The following is a 23816-nucleotide window of genomic DNA, read 5'->3' as shown; positions in this document are numbered from 1 at the left end:
CATTATTTACCTTGCTGTTTTTATATTTTCAGATTACAAAAACCTATATCTACTATCCATATTGCACTTGTATCACCATCTCTTCGCAGAACTAGTGCACCTATACAATTTACCATTGTATTGGGTGTGTTGGGGACACAAGAGACTCTTTTTTATTTGGTTGCAGGGTTGCTTGAGAGAGACCATCTTCATCCTACGCCTCCTACGGATTGATAAACCTTAGGTCATCCACTTGAGGGAAATTTGCTACTGTCTTACAAACCTCTGCACTTGGGGGCCCAACAACGTCTACAAGAAGAAGGTTGTATAGTAGACATCACCAGACAACCCAAACTTATGTTGCCGGTTTAAGACGTCCGGTTGGGCGGCAATTTTGTCACCGACAGTGAATAGGTCGTCTGCTAGGACGTATTAGGGAGGGGGATTTTGAGGGGTATAGTTGTAGATGCTCTTATGTATTAGGCGATGAGAGAAGTTGCGGGGCCTCCTTATATAGCATTAGTCATCAAAACCTTAATCAGCACATCCCCTCTCTCCCACTTCACACCTTGGAACGAGAGTAATAGATGGTTCCTTGCCTTCAAAGTTAAATCCATTTGTGAAAATTCTAAATTTTCCACATAGTCTTGCTTCCAAATTATCCACACAACACATGCATAAACTTTTAACCGTAGTCCGTGCAAAAATAAGGCTGTGAAATTTAGGAGATACCCACATAATGCTAACATTGTTGAGAGAAATTGCAATTGAAGGCATTAGCTTTTCAATGTGTTATGCTCCACACTTATACACGATGTGTGTGTGTGTGTATTCATTTTCAACGTTTTTAACTCTTTGTTTCAATATGTAAGAAACATACTCACATATATATTCTTTTGCAATTTCTACCACCTGATATGATTTTTACCTCAAACATCATGAACTTATATGATTGTTGCCAGACTTTCTATCGTGATGCAGTTCAGTAAACTTGTAGCTGAAGTGCTGCCTTAATTTTTCTCAAATTACTTCTCTGGCTGCTAAGCCTTGCGTTATTTTTATTATTATAATGGTGGATTCACTGATGCATTGGTGCCATGTTTTACTCTAGCGTAGACCATGTGCATGTGCAAATCTATGAATCTGATACGCTCCGCTGGTTGGTTCAACTTACTCTCTGTTCATGTGTATTGTTGGATGTGTGAAACAGTTGGTATATCCCACATATAATTACAAGTTACGATATTCCTTACAGAAGGAGGGAAATTGCACATAAAAATGTGGTTCAAGCATAAAATGTATTCATACACAAAAAAATCATAGTTGAAACATAAAATTTGCATAAATTCACATACTTGCATGAACTTGGAGTTCTCTGAATCATGCATAGGGTTGCCTTTGCCTCCATTCTCCACAATCATGGTGTTCAAGATTACACAACATGTCATCAGCTGGCAAAGTGTTAGTTTTCACATTGTTGGAATTACACGAAACAAGCTGACTTTGAAGAACTTAGAATACCCTTTCCACATTGTACCGTCTTACATTTGTGAAGAGAGACATTGTTTGTTACCTTGCGGTTGGATAAAGTCTTCATAAATATCGCCCACCGAGAATAGATGCTATTGGTAAGGTAGTACCATATTTTATACTTGTGTCCGTTGATGGTGTAGTAGCATCACCATCACAAAGTCTCTTGAATAAAGGAGATTGCTGAAGCACATTGATATCATTGTTAGAGCCAAACATGCCAAAGAAAACATGTCAAATTCACAAGTTCTTCAATGCCACTACTTTAAGTATGACAATGTTCTTTTTGGTGTGACCTTAATACTACTTGCGTAAACCTTTCGATTAGTTCTTTCATTGTGAATGCACGCAATTGACTTGACAAAGCATACCGGGGATCCACTTGATGCTCTCTAGTACAAACACTTTCACCATGATGCATGCAAATTTCACCTTTGTCCACAGACATGCTGTCTCTCCCATCTGGATTTCAACATCGATGGCTTTTGCGGCTTTATCATAAGCGAGATCCTGAGAGCAGTTGTGCAATTTTGCAGATGAGAGAAGAAAAGTTATTCACAACAATCTTTCCTCAGCTTGAAGTAGTCATCAACCTCCTCCACGACATTCACTACGCGTACGACCAAACTCTGCTCATCCGGTAGCGACACCGAAAAAACCCTTCATCATGGTATGTTAGGTACGGTGTGAAGTTGTCCTTGTAGAGAAGCTTTGCACGAGTGATCCTATCTCAAGGAATAACTATCCTGCCGTTTATCGAACCCTTGACGTTCAGGACATTCTCCTATTGCTTCTCCAATTCATCATGGATGCTCATCATCATTCCAACATTTTTGTCGTCCGAATCTGACAAATCGATGAACCCTTTATATATAAATTATACAACACTACTAGGAAAAGGCCTACTAATGGCGGGTCACTATGGCTTAATCTCGGGTCAATATGCTTAATCTCAGGTCAAATCGCACTCTGTGGTCAAACTTCCCGGAAGGTCACCCATCCTCACACTACTCCAGCCCGAGCATGCTTAACTTCGTAGTTCTATCCAACCCCAGCACCACCTCACTTCACAGGCACTTGTTGATATATCTATCATATCAATCCTATTAAACCTTGCTGATGTCTAGGACTTTGTTCATGTTCATGAGTATGATGAAATTTTGAAAAAATATTTCAAACTTCCCGGTCATATTATGTATCATATTTTGAAAAATAATTCAAATTTTTTTTCGAAACCATTTTTTCTGTTACTAGTGGCGCACCTAGCATACGGTGCGCCACTAGTAAGTTTGAATTTTTTTGAATTTTTTTGCCTCCGGATCTTAAAAGCCCCGTAACTTTTTTTTGTTAGGTTTTTGGGGATTTTGAAAATGTTTAACGGGGTACCCCCGTTAAATTCGGATGTAACTTTCGAGTAGATGATTTTTCATATAGAAAACTTTTTAATCCGAGTCCGTATGCAAAAGTTATGCCCATTTTACAAATTTCAGAGAGATTTTGCAAATAAAGTCGAAATTCATATTTTTTTAATTTTCCCAACAACTAGACCACATATCACATGGGAAACTTTTTTTTTTTGACATTTCCAGCATTTTCTTTTATTTTTTTAACTGAAAAGGCGGTCCAAGGGGGTGGGGGTGGGGGATGCATTCGGTGGAAGTTTTGAGCCAAGTTAGTAATGGCGCACCATGGGAGTGGTGCGCCATTACTAGTTAAACTAGTAATGGCGCACCACACCCACGGTGCGCCATTACTAGTTTTGAAAAAAATAAAACAAATTCTGAATTTTTTTTTGAAAAAACTTAGTAATGGCGCACCAGTTGATAGTGCGCCATTACTAGTTTTAACTAGTAATGACGCACTGTCCACTGGTGCGCCATTACTAGTTTTGAAAAAATAAATAAAAAAATTAAAAAAAAACTGAAAATAATTTACTAGTGGCGCATCGTGGATGTGGTGCGCCATTACTAGTTTAACTAGTAATGGCGCACTATCCACTGGTGCGCCATTACTAGTTTTGAAAAAAATGAATTTTTTTTGTTACTAATGACGCACCATGGATGTGGTGCGCCATTAGTATATACTAATGGCGTGCGGTGCGCCATTAGTATTTGGACACTAATGTCGCACCAACACATGGTGCGCCATTAGTATATACTAATGGCGCACCACATGTCTGGTGTGCCATTAATGGCCATATGATCTATAGCCCTTTTCCTAGTAGTGCAAGGTCCTTGTTCCAATACTCATCAGACGAATCCATTGTTTGCCTACAAATGAGCAAAATAAAAAAATTACTTGGACATTTCATCGATCACATAGAGTGCGAGGTGTATGCCGGGAGGAGTTGGACGTATCAGGGCAGCGTCCGGTGGCGACATGGATGACGGTGTTGTCGGTTGGGGATGACGACGGAGCTAGGGTGGCGGCGGAGCTATGGTAGCGGTTGTGTGGACGAGGCAGAAAAGAAAAGAGGAATAGGGCAAGTTGGGCTAGGTTAGGGGTGACTTGAAGAGATTTGAGATAGATCCCTCCTGTTAGTACAACGTGGCGGACACGCCCGAGCGTCCCTGTATCCAATCCGCCACAGATATGGGTTGGAGGGGTGCAGGACAACCCAAACTTATGTTGCCGGTTTAAGGCATTCGGTTGGGCGGCAATTTTTTCATTGGTAGTGAATAGGTTATCTGCCAGGACGTATTGGGGATGGAGGATTTTAAGAGGTATAGTTGTAGATGCTCTTATGTATTAGGCGATGAGAGAAGTTGTGGGGCCTCCTTATATAGCATTAGTCATGAAAACCTTAATCACCACATCCCCTCTCTCTCACTTCACACCTTGGAACGTGATTAATAGATGGTTTCTTGCCTTCAAAGTTAAATCCATTTGTGAAAATTCCAAATTTTCCACATAGTCTTGCTTCCAAATTATCCACACAACGCATGCATAAACTTTTAACCGTAGTCCGTGCAAAAATAAGGCTGTGAAATTTAGGAGATACCCACATAATGCTAACATTATTGAGAGAAATTGCAATTGAAGGCATTAGCTTTTCAATGTGTTATGCTCCACACTTATATACGGCGTGTGTGTATTCATTTTCAACGTTTTTAACTCTTTGTTTCAAATATGTAAGAAACATACTCACATAAATATTCTTTTTTGGCTGATTAGGATGTGAGAACAATCCTAAGTAGGGAGAATAACAACAGAGTTTTTGTTACTTTAGCGACCATAGGTTGGGCTAGAAGACCAACAAGAAACAACTTCCTAGATTTGAACCGTCTTGGTGCGTCTGAGGCTTTGGGTGTTGCTATGAGACCCACTTGTAAGGGTGTATGTTTCTGGTTGAGGGTAACACAAACCGGATGAGGATCCCCTCACGTGAGCAATTATACCATTGGGTCACTGACATGTGGGTCCCGCCAAGCGTGGGTCCCACCTGTCAGCGTCGGGAAGGCAGGGTAAGGCAGTGATAGCCACGTCAGAGGATCCATGTCCAACACAAACCTAGCCGTAATGGACTGGCCGAATTTTCTGGTTTTGAGAAGGCACTGCCTAATTTTTTTTGCTATTTTTATATTTTAATGGTTTAAATAATTTATTATTGTTATTATTACTATGTTTTTGGATATTTATTAAAATTCATAAACATTTTTAAAAGCATGATCATTTTCTAAAATACACACACATCTTTAAATTCAAGATTTTTTTAAATCCACAAAAATATATATTAAATTTACGAACATTTTTATAAATTCATTTTTTAATTCGCCACATTTTGTAAAATCCAAGATTTTTAAAATTTGCTTTATATAACTTTTTCAAATAAAAACACGATAGCAGATTTTCTAAGCTAGAAGTGGAGCAAGCATAATAAAACCTAAGCGAGCAAGAACTTCATTGTTTTCCCCGTTTGAGCATCATAGCAGCAAGTTTTAACATGAAAAAAACTTCGCTAGCACATAATTAAAACTTAAGCCAACATAATAAAACCAAAACGAAATAACCGGACGTAATAATCTGCTAGAGAGAAAAAGTTAATCCCATAGGTGAAGAACGCACGTTAGCCTATATCACAATACTACGCCGGCAAAAAAAGACATAGAACTAGTACAAGACTTCTGTTTAGGGGCAAAAAAAGTGAAGCAGTACAGAGAGACAGAGATCTCAGCAAAGATCAGCTCATGCGATGACGAACACCCTGAGCTCCCCCCTGTCCCCTCGGGTGATGCGGGTGTCGTCGTCGAGGTAGGTCACGTCGAACTCGCCGCTCCCGGTGTTGGACGCCGGCGGCCGGAGGCTATCCGGGATGCGGGGCACCTCCAGCAGAGGCAGCTGGGACAGGTTCCCATTCGTCTTCACCGTCGTCTTGTCAAAATTGATCTTGATACTCGCGATCCCTGGCCGTGGCAGCCATCATGATTCAGGAAACACCCATCAATCAAGCAAAAAAGGCGTGCAGAATCGAGAATTGCCTCACCGGTGATCTCAAACTTGTGTGCCAGCGTGGCCGTGGCCTCCACCGGCGGCAGCGGCCACGGCGCGCCGAGCTCGAGCTCCACGATGTTGTCGAAGTCCTGGCTCACCACGTCGATCCTCTGGAACACCTGACGAGCACACGCACGATTGGGAATGGAGTTCAGCGTCACATTTCTGAAACCATTTTCGGTGCGGTTGAGCTGGGCTCAGGATTGGTGTCGGGTCCTGACCTGGCCGAGGGTGATGGGGAGCAGGCGGCCGGTGGGCGGGCCGGGGCGGCTACCGCCGAGCGTCCGCGACGAGAAGGCGCTGCTGTAGACCAGCCTCCACCGGCCCTGCAGCTTGTCGAGGTCCTTGGCGAGGTTCACGGGGGCCGGCGCCGCCGCCTCGAGCTGCCTCGCCGCCGCGTCCGCCCGGTCCAGGTCCTCCTGGCTCGCCGCGAGGCCCCGGTTCAGCCCGGCCACCGCGCTCTGCGTCCACGAATCATGCGAGCATCCGTCATCAAGCGAGCGAGCGGCTACGAAATGTCGGGTCAGATGCTGGAATATTCTTATCGGCCACTCACCAGCAGCTTGATTTTCAGCGAGGGGACGTCGGCGGCGCCGGCGCCGGTGTCCGAGTAGTCCACCGCCGACGAAGGCGCGGCCACCGCGCGGATGGACAGCTGCTGCTGCCTCTTCCCTCCGCTGGCGCTCCTCCTGCCGCTGCTTGCCCGCCATGGGTTCCCGCCCTTGCTGCTCGCGGGAGGGCTAGGCAGAGGACGGGTGGAGGTGGAGGCGCAGCAAGATGACCACGACGGCGATGCCATGGCCACGGGCACCGTCCGGTGAAGCAGTCAATCGATCGAGGAGAGCAACGAGAAAAGAAATTTTCAGTTGGGTGCCGACCGGCCAGAGGTCAGAGACGAGCACGAGAAGCTGCTCTTGTGTTCTCAAAGAAAAGAAAAGGGCAGCTTCCCTACGGGCTACGGCGGGGAATTTTTGTGGTGGGTGACCGAGATGACAATTTGGCCGCGGAGAGGAGTGGCGCAGGTTGGGACGCGTAGGGGGGTGACGACTTGGCAGCCTACGGTTACGCTTTTGTCAGGCCGGTGGCACCTCCGGAGCCGAGTGGCCGTTCTAGGTGGCCGAGGTCGTCGGGGCGCCAACGTTTCGTGCTTTCCTTCGGTTTTTTTTTTTTTTTTACAACGAGCTAGAGAGCTTTATTGATTAACTAGAATCCGGATGAAATCCGCCCGAAGGCAACTAACAAGAAACTAAGGGCTTTGATCCAGCCAACAATCCGTCCCGTCTGGTGTACTAAGGCCAACTCCACCGCATGACCCCAAACGGACGTCCGTTTTGTCCGTATTTCGTTCGTTTGGAGGGGGATTTGGGGTCGTGTCCGGACGTGTCCTGGGATGCGGTGGCCGTGCGCCCAGCGCGCAGCCACATTCATTTGCCTCATTCTATTCGTGTCTATTTAAAAAACCAAAAAAAACGTTTCAAATGCTAAGCCCTAGTTCAGGCCAGCGGCCTACACGTCCATCGTCGCCATCAGCCAGCGGCCAGCAACACAGCGAGCCTCCAAAATAAACAATTGTCCTCGCCGGCAACGCAGCCAGCGGCCGGCAACACAGCCGGCCACCAAAATGAATGTTTTCTCGCCAGCACACAGCCAGCGGTCCAGCAGGCGGGCGACACCCATACCAGCCTCCAAAAAGAACGGCCACGGCCGATCGGACGACCTAGTTCAGGCCTTTGGCTTCGAGCATCTCCTCCTGCTTGGCCTTAAACCAGGCCCTCGTCTTATCGCTCATCTTCGACAAGTCCACGCTCATGATCGCAAGGGCCACCTCCTTCGCTCTGGTGGCGGCGTTCGTGGCCTCGATATCGAGCTGCCTCTGCCTGACCTTGACGTTGTCGGCCTCGATGTCGAGCTGCCTTTGCCGGGCCGCCTTCTTCATGTCGATCTTCCTTCTCTTGGCCGCCTCCTCCATCTCAAGTTTCTTTCTTTGAAGGTCTAGGTATTGCTTCATTTGCTCCTCCTTGCTTTGCCGCTTCTTCTCGTCCCTCACATCCTTTTGGGACATCATGCCATGCAAAGCGTCATGCAATGCCATGGATGAAGCATCACGTATGTCATCAACCTTGGAGTTGGTCTTGCCCCTCGGCCTCTTCAAGGCCTCGCCATCTCCACCTCCGGCGTACTTGGCCGTCTTTAGTCCTCTCTTCCTTTGTAGTTCACGGTATTGGTCCTTGAACTTAGGGCAATTGTTGATGATCGTCCAACAATGCGTAAGAGTGAATGGCTTGTCATTGTCCCGGACCTTGAATGCCTCCAAATATTGAAATGCCTAAATCACATGATCAACAACAAGTGAACATGCAAACATATACACAACCGAAGTGTCATGGCCGTAGCAAGGAAAGGGCTAGGAAGACGAGAGCATACCATGTCCCCAACGCCGAGACCACTCACGGGCCGTGCTTCAACGCTCTCAAATGCGGCGCAATACTTGTTGCACTCTTGTTGGATGAACAACCATCTCTTTTGAATCGAGCCGATGCCACGGTTGCTTGTAAATTGGTAGGGCTCAAACATCTTCCTTTCATGGAATGTTTTGTGAACTCTCGTTCAAAAAACAATGCCCTTTTGTTGCGTGCCGGTCCTCGGATCTTGGCTAATCTCCATCCAAGCTTGGCAAATCAACTTGTCCTCATCTTGTGTGTATGAACCCGTGCGAATGCTCTTCCTCTTCTTTTGTGCTTCCGCTCTTTGGGTGAGCTCGTCGATGAACAATGGCTCGCCACTAATATCAACGTCATTGCCTTCTTCTTCATCACCGTCACCTTCGACATAGATGTCATCGTCTTCATGCCACGAGTCACCATGGTCGTAGTCAGCACGACCGTCGGCCTCTTCATCGGGCACGTATTGGGCGCGGCCATCCTGACTTTGGGTCTCCTCGGGGTCGTAGGCACGACCATGCCCATCCTCGAAGATCACGTCCTCCATGTACTGGTTGTAGAAGGGGTCGTCGACCGTTGGCGTTGGTGTTGGCATTCCGTCAAACAAGACGCGGGGGGCCGGCATGGTGCCTATGAACGGTGCCCGTGCTTGCTTTCTTTGCATCTCGACGGACGCCCGGCCGCCGCTGCTGGAACCAGGCGTGACGTTGAGGTCGATGACGGCCGCGGGACGCGGTGTGGACGGCGCGAACAAGCCCACATCCGGCGACCCCAAGAAACGGGTCTGGCCGTCGTGCCTTGGCAGAGGAAAGCCGGACAACATCGGCGCAGTCCGCGACGTCAGCGACTGGCAGTGCGGAGGCTGGGTGACCGACGAGCCTGTGCTCGCGGGGCCGGCGGCCGCTGCAAGGAACCCGGCCGGACGGCCCATGCAAAGCATGAGGATGGCGTGCGCTTTGTTGAGGAGGTCCTCCTTCTCGTCGGCAGAGGCCTTGCGCCGTGCAGCCTCCAGCTCCTCGCGCTGGGGGCAAACTTGGCCGCGGCGGCATTGACCTTGACGGCCGCTCTCCGTTCCCTCCTCTTCGCCAATTTCGTGTCCAACTTGGCGATCTCCTCCGACATGCATTCCGACCGCGGCTTCCTTGGCACCTTGGCCGCCTTCCTCTTCACCATTGTGGGCGGGTCGACGGCCAGGCCGCCGGAATTCGGTGGGGCGTCGGCCATGGACGGGGGAGAGAGAGGGTGGGCGGGAGGGAGGAACGTGGGAGGGTTTGTGGAAAATGGCGCCAAATGGGCGTGGGGGGGGGTTGGTTTCTCCCACCGACAGGCGGGCCAGGGGAGGACAAGCGCGCGTGTCCTGCTCGTCCGCGCGCTGTCCGTTTCACCCCAAAACCGGCGCAAACTTGGGCCACAGATGGGTCGAAAGCGGACACAAAGCGGAAAAATGTCCATTTGCGGTCGCGCGCTGGACCGTCTGGTTTGTCCATTTTACCCCAAACGGACGAGGCGGACAAGATAGAGTCGCGCGGTAGAGTTGGCCTAACACGCTGAGCACACATATGGGCGGGAAGGTTCAAATTCCTTCCGACATGAGTAACCCAAAAATGAATAAAACTATGGACAACAGCTTCTAATTCTTTCAAGATAGGCGCGAAAATAGAGCCAGAGTTGCTACACAAGTTCCATAGGTTCACCAATTTCATGGAGTCAACCTCCAAGTTCACATGTTGGGCAAAGATCACCCCCTCCCGGAAGGCCAGGAGCTCGGCCGTAAAAGGAACAGACACCCCTAGAAGGAAGCTAGGAAGCAACTCATGTTGTATGCACGTTGGAATAGCCTGAATGATAGATTTCAAAAGCACTTTCCTAGCCGCGCACGCTAGAGTCCTCTCAAACCATCCCTGCATTTTGCTTTTGCTTCTCTCGTTAATATGCATGAAAGTACCACTTGTAATTCTGCCAATAGCCGCTGGGAGACCCAAATAACATTCAGCGAACGCTTCCACTAAAATACCAAGAGTTTGCTTCAAGGACTCACGAAGGGACTGCAATACTAAAATAATTGAGCTCTTCTCTCGGTTCACTTCTTGACCAGAACAATCAGTATAGATCAATATCATTGAGTCTCTTTGCACTTGCAGTTTTAGCACTGAGTAAGATCAAACTATCTTTAGCAAGAAGGGTGTAACACCCTCAGTGTCATGCTACAGTAATCTCTGTTAATGGTGCCATGTCATCATGTTACTGTTGCTAATCTTCACTTGATCCAAATCACAATTCAAATTCAAATCCAATCTAAAGTCAAAAATTCATATTTGTCAGACGTGAAAACTAAAATGTTCATCATGTGCCAAATATTCCATAACCAATTATGGTGGCGACCCAACAATTTTTGTAAGGTTTTTAAATGCCCTAAACTAATTAAAAGGGTTCTAGAACAACATAGTTAAATGCCTTCCATTTATGAAAAATTCAAAAAAACTCGAAAGCCTCCCAAACTTTTTGTGGCTGTGCTAGTTAATGCATGGTTTTTATGTGGCCAAGTCCCTTTTTTTTCAAAATACATTTGCTAGCTAAAATAAAATGCAAAATAGAAAAGACAAAGGGAAAATAGAAAAGGCCCATTGCCCCCCTCCCCCTGGGCCTTAGCCTACCCAGCCGGCCCAACGTCCCAGCCAGCCCACTTCCCCCTCGCGGTCGTCTTCTCCCTGTTCAACCGACCGCTCGGTCGCGGTCGCCACCCGACCAGCTCGTCGGCGTCGTTGGCGAGGGGATACGATCCCCCGACGCCTCGGGTTCCCCTCGTCCCCTCCCACTTTCCCTTGCGCTCCCCCTCATCCTCTCTCTCCCTTTTGCTACACTCCCCTCCTCCAGATCCAGCCGCACCTGTCACCGTCATCGCCATGGTTGCCCTCGCCGGCGTGGCTACGCTCCTCCCCGGCGCCTGACGACATGTCCCTCTGCCCCGCCGTGGTCTGCTTCGTCGCCTGGACCCACAAGACCAAGACGGAGAGCCTCACATCGTGGGGATCGAGCTCTCTTTCCTCCTTCGGACGTCGCTGTTCGTCCCCGACTTCGGCGCCATCGATCCTCCCCAAGCCCACCTTTGCACCACTACGGGATCCCGGTGAGCCGCTCGTCCAATCCCTCTGTCCCTTCTCGTCGTATGGACGCCGTAGGTCGCCCCCACCATCACGCCCGAGCTCCCGAGGAGCTCACGGTCGCCACGCGCCGTTGACGCGTTCCCCTGCCCCTCCTCTCCTTGTGCCGCGCCCGCGCGCCTCGCTGCATCGCCGTCTCCACCCACTGCTGCAGCTGGAGCTACTACTGCCGCCATTGCCTGCACCCGCCGCGACCGCAACCTCCCATGCCGCACACCTGCCGCCAGCGCTCACCGCAATCGCTGCCGCTCGCGTGCCTGCACAGCCTCGCCGTCCGCCGCTGCCCCGCCTGCCGCTCGCGCCGTTACTCATCGCCGCCTCGCACTGCAGCCCGTTCTGGTCGACCCGCCTCCCCGCAGATGCCCCTGCATGTGCCTCGCTCGCCGCCGCATCGCTCGCTGCCGATGCCCTGCTACAACCCCCTCCCCACTGCGCTCGCCGCCCCGACCACCATCCGCGACTACGGCGCTCCCCCGCCTCTCCTGGCCACCACCGCCGCCGCACAGCTCCGGCCGGTCGCCCCCCACTTCCCCGACCTCCCGTGCGGCCTACTGGCCCTGGCCGCCGGCGCCTCGTCGGGTCACGGCCTCGCCCCCACGCCCAGGCGGGAGGCGCTGCGCCGGGTCCGCCCCGACGGGCTCCCGCGCCCATTAACCCGCTCCGCTGGGATGGCCTTATAACACTGCCAGCGGGCCCCACGCGCCCTGGCTTTAAAAAAGGATTTTTTTTGAAATAAAATAATTAATTAGTTGGGTGATTAATTAACTTAATTAATCTTGCTTAATTAGCCTAATGAACTAGATTAGTCTAATTAAACCTACTCAATTAGTTGAGTCTATGACAGATGGGCCCCACTGCCCTGTTTGACCAGTCAACGGTCTGTGTTGACCACTGACGTCATGGTGATGTCATGCTGGTGCAATAACTAAGTTTTAGTTTTATTAATAATTTCAGAAATTGTTTAAATATTTAAAAAATCATAGAAAAATATCCGTAACTCGGATGAAAATGTTTTCTACATGAAAGTTGCTCAGAAAAATCCCACGAATCTGAATGCGCGGTCCATTCACCTGTCACCTGCCCCTAACTACCTGAACATGCAACTTTTCTCCTCCGTTTCATCTGTCCGAAAATGCTAAACCCGGGGAAACATTCCCGGATGTTATCCCCCTTCGCCGGTAACGTGTAGCACCGCGTTAGAACACGTCTAGCTCTGCCTGCTGTCCTGTTATGCTCTTGCTTGCTATGTATTTACTGTTTCTCCCCCTCTTCTCTTCGGTAGACCCCGAGACTGCCGCTGATGCCGTTGTGTTCAAGTACGTCGACGACGAACCCTTCTTCTTGTCTGAGCAACCAGGCAAGCCCCCCGTTTGATCATCGCGATATCGCCCATTCCATTCTCTCATGCTTGCATTAGATTTTGCTACTGTTATTGTTTGCTCCTATTCTGATGCATAGCCTGCTTTTGTATCTGCTGTTGTACCTTACCTGCTTATCCTAAACTTCTTAGTATAGGTTGGTTAGTGATCCATCAGTGACCCCACCTCGTCCTTGTTGCCCCTGCTTCATCATTGAAGACCCGATCAACGGGATCGAAGACCAGGCCCCGGCACCGCACATCACTTTCCCCTTAGTTGCTCGACACTACTGGGTTACTATCGAGTGTCGAGGGTGAGACCTCTACAACACTTCTGATGTTAACCCTGTAGTGTAGCTATTCGGTCGTGGTCATCGAGGGTGATTCCGCCTTAACCACTTTCGATAGGACTCTGTCGTGCAACCCCTCAAGTGTGAACCTCGGGGGTGGTTCCTCTTACGTTCACCTTGATGATTACATCGAGTGGAATACACCGGGGGTGATTCCTCGGGTTTTCCCCTTGATGTTTGGACGCACGGTTACTATGGTTACTATGACTTTACACTAAACCATGTTACTAAAGACGGGTCGGCCCTGAGGGGTACCCGTGCGAGCTTAATTGCGAGTGATGTGGAGTCGGGTTGACCTGGAGGGTGCCCGCGAGATTATTACGAGGCGTGGCCGGGCATTCTTAGCCCTTGTCGCAAGTACTCGAGACGGGGCAACGGGGTCACATCTTTCGTGAGTCTCTGCTTGTTACCGCCCGTTCCTAATCCATTACGATTTGGATATTTGATCCGAGGGGCCTCTGGCCTAATAGCACTAACCATCACGTGGGCATTGTATGGGCGTTCTGCGTCGTATGCATCAGCCGAAGCTTAATAGACGTCAGCGACGGAGCGGCGCGTGCCGGGTTGGACTGGTAAGCTCCTGCCTTGTTGAAGGAGGTGATAACCCACAAGTATAGGGGATCACAACAGTTTTCGATAAGTAAGAGTGTCGAACCCAACGAGGAGCTAAAGTTAGAACAAATATTCCCTCAAGTTCTATCGACCACCGATACAACTCTACGCACGCTTGACGTTCGCTTTACCTAGAACAAGTATGAAACTAGAAGTACTTTGTATGTGTTGTTGGATAGGTTTGCAAGATAATAAAGAGTGCGTAAATAAAAACTAGGGGCTGTTTAGATAAAGAAACAATAAAGTAAATATAGCGAGTGTGGAAAAGCGGTGGTAGGAGTTGCGAAATTGTCCCTAAGCAATTGACTACTTTACTAGACCGATAGCAAGTATTACGTGGGAGAGGCCACTGCTAGCATGTCATCCCTGATTTGGAATTCTATGCACTTATGATTGGAACTATTAGCAAGCATCCGCAACTAGTAATGTTCATTAAGGTAAAACCCAAGCATAGCATTAAGATATATTGGCCCCCCTTCAATCCCGTATGCATCAATTTCTATGCTAGGTTGAAGCTTCTGTCACTCTTGCCCTCCAATACATAGTCCTATTAACATACAACTAACCCTATGGTGTGATCCACGCGCGCTCTCATATGATGGGCACCAAAGGACAACAACATAACCACAAGCTAATTAAATCAATCATAGCAATTCATCAACCACCGATAGGACAACGAAAATCTACTCAGACATCATAGGATGGCAACACATCATTGGATAATAATATGAAGCATAAAGCACCATGTTCAAGTAGATGGTACAGCGGGTTGCGGGAGAGTGGACCGCTGTAGATAGAGGGGGGAAGGTGATGGAGATGTTGGTGAAGATGACAGAGGTGTTGGTGTAGATCGCGGTGATGATGATGGCCCCCGGTGGCACTTCGGTGCCACCGGGAGCGAGGGGGAGAGAGCCCCCCCTCCTTCTTCTTCCTTGACCTCCTCCCTAGATGGGAGAAGGGTTTCCCCTCTGGTCCATGGCCTACATGGCACGGGAGGGGCGAGAGCCCATCCGAGATTGGATCTGTCTCTCTCTGTTTCTGCGTTCTCAGGTTCTACCCCTTCACTGTTTCTTATATTCCCGGAGATCCATAACTCTGATTGGGCTGAAACTTTAACACGATCTCTATCCGGATATTAGCTTTCTTGCGGCGAAAGAAGGGCACCAACCGCCTTACGGGGTGGTCACGAGGGTCAGGGGCGCGCTTGACACCCTGGGGCGCACCCCCTACCTCGTGGGCCCCTCGAGCATCGTCTCGCGTGGATTTTTCTTCCCCAAAATCATATATATTCCAACAAAAATCTCCGTCAGTTTTTATCCCGTTTGGACTCCGTTTGATATGGATATTCTACGAAACAAAAAACATGCAACAAACAGGAACTGGCACTAGGCACTGGATCAATATGTTAATCTCAAAAATAGTATAAAAAGTTGCCAAAAGTATATGAAAGTTGTAGAATATTGGCATGGAACAATCAAAAATTATAGATACGACGGAGACGTATCAGCATCCCCAAGCTTAATTCCTGCTCGTCCTCGAGTAGGTAAATGATAAAAAATAATTTTTGATGTGTAATGCTACCTAGCATAATCTTGATCATATGTCTAATCATGGCATGAATATTAAGACACGAGTGATTCAAAGAAATAATCTATCCTTTAACATAAAAATAATAATACTTCAAGCATACCAACCAAGCAATTATGTCTTATTGAAATAACATAGCCAAAGAAAGCTCATCCCTACAAAATCATATAGTCTAGATATGCTCCATCTTCACCACACAAAATATTCACATCATGCACAACCCCGATGACAAGCCAAGCAATTGTTTCATACTTTTGACGTTCTCAAACCTTTTCAACTTTCACGCAATACATGAGCATGAGCCATGGACATAGCACTATAGGTGGAATAGAATAATGATGGGGGTTATGTGGAGAAGACAAAAAAGGAGAAAGTCTCACATCAACGAGGCTAATCAATGGGCTATGGAGATGCTCATCGATTGATGTTAATGCAAGGAGTAGGGATTGCCATGCAACGGATGCACTAGAGCTATAAATGTATGAAAGCTCAACAAAAGAAACTAGTGGGTGTGCATCCAACTTGCTTGCTCATGAAGACCTAGGGCACTTGAGGAGGCCCATTGTTGGAATATGCAAGCCAAGTTCTATAATGAAAATTCCCACTAGTATATGAAAGTGATAACTCAAGAGACTCTCTATATGAAGAACATGGTGCTACTTTGAAGCACAAGTGTGGAAAAAAGGAATAGTAGCATTGCGCCCTTTTTTATTTAGCCTTTCTCTTTTTTTGGCCTTTTTTTATTTGGCCTTTCTCTTTTTTTTGCCTTTCTCTTTTTTGGGGACAATGCTCTATTAATGATGATCATCACACTTCTATTTATTTACAACTCAATGATTACAACTCGATACTAGAACAAAGATATGACTCTATATGAATGCCTCCGGCGGTGTACCGGGATGTGTAATGATCTAGCGCAGCAATGGCATCAAAAAATGGACAAGCCATGAAAACATCATGCTAGCTATCTTACGATCATGCAAAGAAATATGACAATGAATGCTCAAGTCATGTATATGATGATGATGGAAGTTGCATGGCAATATATCTCGGAATGGCTATGGAAATGCCACGATAGCTAGGTATGGTGGCTGTTTTGAGGAAGATATAAGGAGGTTTATGTGTGATAGAGCGTATCGTATCACGGGGTTTGGATGCACCGGCGAAGTTTGCGCCAACTCTCGAGGTGAGAAAGGGCAATGCACGGTATCGAAGAGGCTAGCAATGATGGAAGGGTGAGAGTGCGTATAATCCATGGACTCAACATTAGTCATAAAGAACTCACATACTTATTGCAAAAATCTATTAGTCATCGAAACAAAGTACTACGCGCATGCTCCTAGGGGGATAGATTGGTAGGAAAAGACCATCGCTCGTCCCCGACCGCCACTCATAAGGAAGATAATCAATAAACTCCTCATGCTCCGACTTCGTTACATAACGGTTCACCATACGTGCATGTTACGGGACTTGCAAACCTCAACAAAATTATTTCTCAATTTCACAATTACTCAACTAGCACGACTCTAATATCACCATCTTTATATCGCAAAACTATTGCAAGGAATCAAACATATCATATTCAACGATCTACAAGTTTTATGTAGGATTTTATGACTAACCATGTGAATGACCCGTTCCTGTCATCTCTCTAAATAGATATAAGTGAAGCAAGAGAGTTTAATTCTTTCTACAAAAGATGTGCCCGTGCTCTAACAAATATAAGTGGAGCAAAAGGGCATTCTACAAATGGCGGTTTTCTATGTAAAGAGAAACAGGCAATCCAAACTTCAAATGATATAAGTGAAGCACATGAAGCATTCTATAAAGCCATACTCAAAAGATATAAGTGAAGTGCAATGAGCATTCTATAAATCAACCAAGGACTATCTCATACCAGCATGGTGCATAAAAGGAAAATGAAAACTAAACGCAAAAGACGCTTCAATATTGCACATATCGCATGAACGAAACGAATCCGAAAACATACCGATACTTGTTGAAGAATGAGGGGATGCCTTCGCAGCATCCCCAAGCTTAGACGCTTGAGTCTCCTTGAATACTTACTTGGGGTGCCTCGGGCATCCCCAAGCTTTAGCTCTTGCCTCTCTTCCTTCTTCTCACATCAAGACCTTCTCAATCATCGAACACTTCATCCACACAAAACTTCAACAGAAAACTTGGTAAGATCCGTTAGTATAATAAAGCAAATCACTACTCTAAGTACTGTTGCAAACCAATTCATATTTTGTTTTTGCATTGTGTCTACCGTATTATAACTTTTTCATGGTTTAATCCACTAATATAAATTGATAGTTTCATCAAAACAAGCAAACTATGCATCAAAAACAGAATCTGTCTAAAACAGAACAGTCTGTAACAATCTGAACATTCACCATACTTCTGATACTTGAAAAATTCTGCCACAATTAGGAAAAATAAACAATTTTTATATAGGAAGACAGTGCAAAAAGAATCAGAACCATTTGACGTTCCAGCTAAAAATGTAAAATCTCACACTACAGCCAAAGTTTCTGTCCTGCACCGTACAAACCATCAAGCAAATGTAAACATCCTAAAGGCAAACCTTGGCACATTATTTTTATTTCTAAACTTTATAAAAGCACACAACAGAAATAAATTACTATCTAAAACTTCCGGGTTGTCTCCCAGGCAGCGCTTTCTTTAAAGCCATTAAGCTAGGCATAACGTGCTCAAGTAGTGAATCGACCCGGATCCCAAGGTATATCAAAGCCAATTTGAATCAACAATGATTTGTAATTTAGTGGTGAGCACAAGTTAACATATATCATGTAATGACGAAGTCTAACTCTCTTCCTATGCATCGGCATGTCATAAAAGAACAATTCATGCACACAAAGTAAAGGCCAATGCATAGTATAAACAATTTCTTGCAATTTTATCGTGTTGGAGACATAGAGAGGTGGAGATATAGTTCCTCTCTCATAATAATTCCAAGTAGGAGCAGCAAGCACATGCATATTATATCTATCAAAATCATCATGTGCAACGGTAAAAGGCAACCCATCAATGTAATCGTTAATAAGTGCAAACTTCTCCGATATAGTGTAGTCGGGAGAATTCAAAAAGATAATAGGACTATCATGTGTGGGTGCAATAGCAACAAATTCATGTTTAACATAAGGAACTATAGCAAGTTCATCTCCATAAGCATAATTCATATTGACATCTTGGCCACAAGCATAGAAAGCATCATCAAAAAGGGATATTTCAAAAGAATCAATGGGAGCATAACAATCATCCTCCGGTAAGCACGAAGGGAAATTAAACAATGTATGACTTGAAGAGTTACTCTCATTAGAAGGTGGGCACGGGTAGCTAATCCGCTCTTCCTCCTTTTGTTCTTCGCTCTCCTCCTCATCTTTTTCATCCAATGAGCTCACAGTTTCATCAATTTCTTCTTCCATAGACTCCTGCAAAATATTAGTCTCTTCTTGTACAGCGGAGTAGTTCTCAATATATAGTTTAACATAAGCATTAGAAACATAATTATCATAGCAATATTTAAATATGGCAAAATTTTCAGATTTGTAAAGAGTAGCATCATACTTTTCAATCAAAGAAGCAATTTCAAAAGAACCCTTAAAAGCAATAAATTCTTCAATTTGTTGAACATCATAGTAATTATAAACACCCTTAGCATATGAAGATAAGATTCCATTATCAATAAACTCACATTGGTAGGGAAGGTGTTTCTTAGGGTTTTCAGAGCAACAAGTAAAATCATAAATTTCACATAAATTCCAAGCATAGCATTGCAAACGATGAATTTGATCCAGTAAAGTTTTCCCTTTTTCAGATATTCGGTGTTGCACATAACAAGCATGCTCATCTAAGGATTTGCCCTCAACTAAGCTAGTTGGGGTTTCAGCACGAGCACAAAGAGATCGAAGATGATCCAAGTAATAAGCTTCAGCAGTGTGATAGATTTTGAGTGGTTCTTCAACCATTGGTTCAGTAGGTACAACTAATTTTTTTGGTATTTTGCGTTTCCTACCCATGACTAAAGATAGAAAACAACTAAGAGAAGTAAATAAAAATTACTTAGTGATAAAGCAAACAAGCACACACGAGAATATTCACCCCACGCTATTGCTCCCCGGCAACGGCGCCAGAAAAAGGTCTTGATAACCCCAAGTATAGGGGATCGCAACGGTTTTCGATAAGTAAGAGTGTCGAACCCAACGAGGAGCTAAAGGTAGAACAAACATTCCCTCAAGTTCTATCAACCACCGATACAACTCTACGCATGCTTGACGTTCGCTTTACCTAGAACAAGTATGAAACTAGAAGTACTTTGTAGGTGTTGTTGGATAGGTTTGCAAGATAATAAAGAGTACGTAAATAAAAACTAGGGGCTGTTTAGATAAAGAAACAATAAAGTAAATATAGCGATTGTGGAAAAGCGGTGGTAGGAGTTGCGAAATTGTCCGTAAGCAATTGACTACTTTACTAGGCCGATAGCAAGTATTACGTGGGAGAGGCCACTGCTAGCATGTCATCCCTGACTTGCAATTCTATGCACTTATGATTGGAACTATTAGCAAGCATCCGCAACTACTAATGTTCTTTAAGGTAAAACCCAACCATAGCATTAAGATATATTGGTCCCCCTTCAATCCCGTATGCATCAATTTCTATGCTAGGTTGAAGCTTCTGTCACTCTTGCCCTCCAATACATAGTCCTATCAACATACAACTAACCCTATGGTGTGATCCACGCGCGCTCTCATATTATGGGCACCAAAGGACAGCAACATAACCACAAGAAAATTAAATCAATCATAGCAATTCATTACCCACCGATAGGACAACGAAAATCTACTTAGACATCATAGGATGGCAACACATCATTGGATAATAATATGAAGCATAAAGCACCATGTTCAAGTAGAGGGTACAGCGGGTTGCGGGAGAGTGGACCGCTGTAGATAGATGGGGGAAGGTGATGGAGATGTTGGTGAAGATGGCGGAGGTGTTGGTGTAGATCGCGGTGATGATGATGGCCCCCGGTGGCACTCCGGTGCCACCGGAAGCGAGGGGGAGAGAGCCCCCCTCCTTCTTCTTTTTCCTTGACCTCCTCCCTAGATGGGAGAAGGGTTTCCCCTCGGGTCCATGGCCTCCATGGCACGGGAGGGGCAAGAGCCCCTCCGAGATTGGATCTGTCTCTCTGTCTCTCTCTGTTTCTGCATTCTCAGATTCTACCCCTTCACCGTTTCTTATATTCCCGGAGATCCGTAACTACGATTGGTCTGAAATTTTAACACGATCTCTATCCGGATATTATCTTTCTTGCGGCGAAAGAAGGGCATCAACCGCCTTACGGGGTGGCCACGAGGGTCAGGGGCGCTCCTGACACCATGGGGCGCGCCCCCCTACCTCGTGGGCCCCTCGAGCATCGTCTCGCGTGGATTCTTCTTCCCAAAAATCATATATATTCCAAAAAAAATCTCCGTCAGTTTTTATCCCGTTTGGACTCCATTTGATATGGATATTCTGCAAAACAAAAAACATGCAACAAACATGAACTGGCACTGGGCACTGTATCAATATGTTAGTCCCAAAAATAGTATAAAAAGTTGCCAAAAGTATATGAAAGTTGTAGAATATTAGCATGGAACAATCAAAAATTATAGATACAACAGAGACGTATCAGGAGGTAGCTAGGTCTGCTCACCGGCCGCCCCCGCAACGTGCAGGAGTTCTTGGGGAGATGGCCCATGACCCCTGGGGCATAGGTTTAGTCCGGCGTGCTGACCTCTCTATTAAGCCTAGGTCGGGTTGCGGCGTATTGTTTGGCCGAGGCCGGGCATGACCCATGAAAGTGTGTCCGGCCGGAGTTAATCGAGCGTGGTGGGTAAGTTGGTGCACCCCTGCAGGGAAGAAAACATCTATCGATAGCATGTCCTATGGTAACGGACACTTGGAGTTGTATACCGATCGATACAACTAGAACTGGATACTTGAGATGAGACATGGATATGAGAATTGGATTATGATTGGAACTGGATAGTATGGCTCTGGGATTGCTTTCTCGCAGGGAGTCTAGAAAGGATCTCTGGCCGAGGTTGATAACACTTCTACTACTTTGCTTTATGCTACTCTACTCCCTCCTGTTGCTGCAAGTTGGTGGTTTCCAGAAGATGCTAGTCTTCGATAGGACTAGGCCTTCTCTCTATTCTGGCATTTCTGCATCCCAGTTCACATATACAACCTTCCTTTGATAATGTTGCATATGTAGTGTAGATCCTTGCTTGCGAGTACTTTGGATGAGTACTCACGGTTGCTTTTCTCCCCCCCTTTCCCCCTTTCTTCTTTTCGGTTGATGCAACCAGATGTCGGAGCCCAGGAACCAGATGCCACCGTTGATGCCTACTACTACTACGTGAAGACCGCCGACGACCAGGAGTAGTTAGGAGGCTCCCAGGCAGGAGGCCTTGCCTTTTTGATCGATGTTGCTTTTGTGCTAGCCTTCTTAAGGAAAACTTGTTTAACTCATGTCTGTACCCAGATAATGTTGCTTCCGCTGACTCTTGTGTATTCGAGCTTATGTATTCGAGCCCTCGAGGCCCCTGGCTTGTAATATAAAGCTTTTATTATTTTAATTTGTGTCTAGAGTTTTGTTATGATATCTTCTCGTGAGTCCTTGATCTTGATCGTACATATTTACGTGTATGATTAGTGTACGACTGAATCGAGGGCGTCACAAAGGAGATGACTAACCCAAGGTGCATGAATAATACCTGGATGCCTCTATCAATTTGTGCACCACGGTAATTATTTAGCAAAGAAGTGAGGCCCTGGGCACACAAGAGGAACAAACATGGTGACATCGATCGGATCCCCTTGTTGGAGACCTCTGATGGAGTAAAGTACAATAGAAGATCACCATTAACTTTTATCGTGAACCTTACAGAGGTTACACACTTCTTCACCAGACGGATGAAACAATCATTGAAGTCTAATCTTATTACTGGCATAGTGATCGTGCGTGATTTAATTGAACTTGTATTAGATTAGCTATATACAACAATCAATAAACTTGCAACAATGCGATGAACTCAAACACACACACAATAGTGTACTTGTATGACTACACGGTCTGCCGTGGTATTAGTATTACTAGCAAACGTGTACATGTGTTGCAATGGAAGAAACAAACCCTCACATGCCTTTGTGACCAAAAATACATTGCAGCTCATGATCTCATTAACCTTCATTGTCCAATGCCCCACTTGTACATGCTATTGTCTCTATTGCAGATGAATGAATCTCTCCATAGATATCGCCCATCATCTCTCTTTTTCATCCATGATCAATGGTCGATCTAATGATCATGCAAACAATGAGTTACCATGCATGTAGTACAAGCTAGATCGATCACGGAACAGGGTGATTAACTACCCATTAATCAGCTTGGTTTTGCTTCCAATTACAAAGCTAGGCTCATGTTTTGACAAGATTTTTTTGGAAGCTTGTGTTATGAAGAACAACTGAGATACATGCGTGAGCTTGTAGAAAGGAGCGGAGCTGAGGGATGGGTAAACTGGAGTCGAGAGAAACTTACTTGGGTGTGCGCAGCTTCTCGAAGGTGGTGACGAAGCTATTTTGGCTTGGCAACCTCTTCAGCCTCCTACCTGCGTTCGTTGTTGTCGTCGCTGCCCTGCCTCCTCTACCACCGCGGTGGCCACCATGACCACGTCGGCCCGATCCTCATATACAAAATTCAACTCCCGTGGGTATGTTTTGGAGATTTCAATGAGATCTTGTTCAACCATGAGAAGCAAGGAGGTGTCCCTCGAGCCCATAGATATATGTAGAATTTTCGTGATGCTCTTGATTATTGTAATTTGCATGACCTCAGTTTCGAGGGAGATGTTTTCACATTGAGGAATAAAAACTACCGTGTTCAGGGCTATATTCGTGATTGTTTAGATCGTGTTGTTGCAACTCCGGAGTGGTGTGCTCGTTTTCCAGCGTACAAAATAATGAATGGGGATCCCTGTCACTCTGATCACCGTCCTGTGACGCTACTGCGGGATGGGAGCCCTCGTGTGCAGCGTCCAGTTGGGGGTGCACGTCTTCTTCGCTTTGTGGCAAATTGGCTGTTAGAGGATGGTTGTGATGGCATAGTCCAGGAGGCCTGGGATGAAGCGACCGGCCCTACTATTTGGCAAAGGTTGGGTGCTGTTGTTAAAGCTCTGAATTCTTGGAGTAGAGAGGTGCTGGGAGATTTGAGGAAGATAATTAAAAAATTAAAGGTGGA

General features: G+C 46.2%; 1 protein-coding gene and 1 long non-coding RNA gene across 3 annotated transcripts; one reads left to right on the top strand and one right to left on the bottom strand.

The window, feature by feature from the left end:
* Window positions 1–5499: 5499 nt before the first annotated feature.
* FIB4 (Plastid-lipid associated protein PAP / fibrillin family protein) lies at window positions 5500–6955 on the bottom strand. Its single transcript, XM_048699104.2, has 4 exons — window positions 6557–6955; window positions 6222–6461; window positions 5993–6119; window positions 5500–5912 (listed from the first exon to the last, which is right to left on the bottom strand). Exons 1-4 carry the CDS (start codon window positions 6797–6799, stop codon window positions 5695–5697), a joined length of 828 nt encoding a protein of 275 aa, XP_048555061.1. The 5' UTR covers window positions 6800–6955; the 3' UTR covers window positions 5500–5694.
* Window positions 6956–11164: 4209 nt separating this feature from the next.
* On the top strand, window positions 11165–22181 carry LOC125541140 (uncharacterized). Of its 2 annotated transcripts, XR_015615850.1 has the most exons (4): window positions 11165–11568; window positions 12885–12959; window positions 19350–19511; window positions 21886–22181. It is a non-coding gene; the product is annotated as an uncharacterized LOC125541140 (long non-coding RNA). The 2 variants fall into 2 exon arrangements; XR_015615849.1 differs by lacking the exon at window positions 19350–19511 and having other exon boundaries at window positions 11169–11568.
* Window positions 22182–23816: the final 1635 nt, after the last annotated feature.

This window comes from Triticum urartu, chromosome 2A (assembly GCF_056163025.1).
Source record: "Triticum urartu cultivar PI428250 chromosome 2A, HENAU_Tu73, whole genome shotgun sequence".
NCBI classification, from domain to species: Eukaryota; Viridiplantae; Streptophyta; class Magnoliopsida; order Poales; family Poaceae; genus Triticum; species Triticum urartu.
This window is presented reverse-complemented; position numbering and strand designations above follow the sequence as displayed.

What these genes read in the sequence shown, in the direction of transcription:
- FIB4 (XM_048699104.2), bottom strand. Translation starts at nt 6,799, where the DNA reads ATGGCATCGCCGTCGTGGTCATCTTGCTGCGCCTCCACCTCCACCCGT. An exon ending in TCCCCATCACCCTCGGCCAG is followed by an intron (nt 6,120 to 6,221) that starts GTCAGGACCCGA and finishes TGTGCTCGTCAG; the next exon opens with GTGTTCCAGAGGATCGACGT. An exon ending in ACACAAGTTTGAGATCACCG is followed by an intron (nt 5,913 to 5,992) that starts GTGAGGCAATTC and finishes TGCCACGGCCAG; the next exon opens with GGATCGCGAGTATCAAGATC.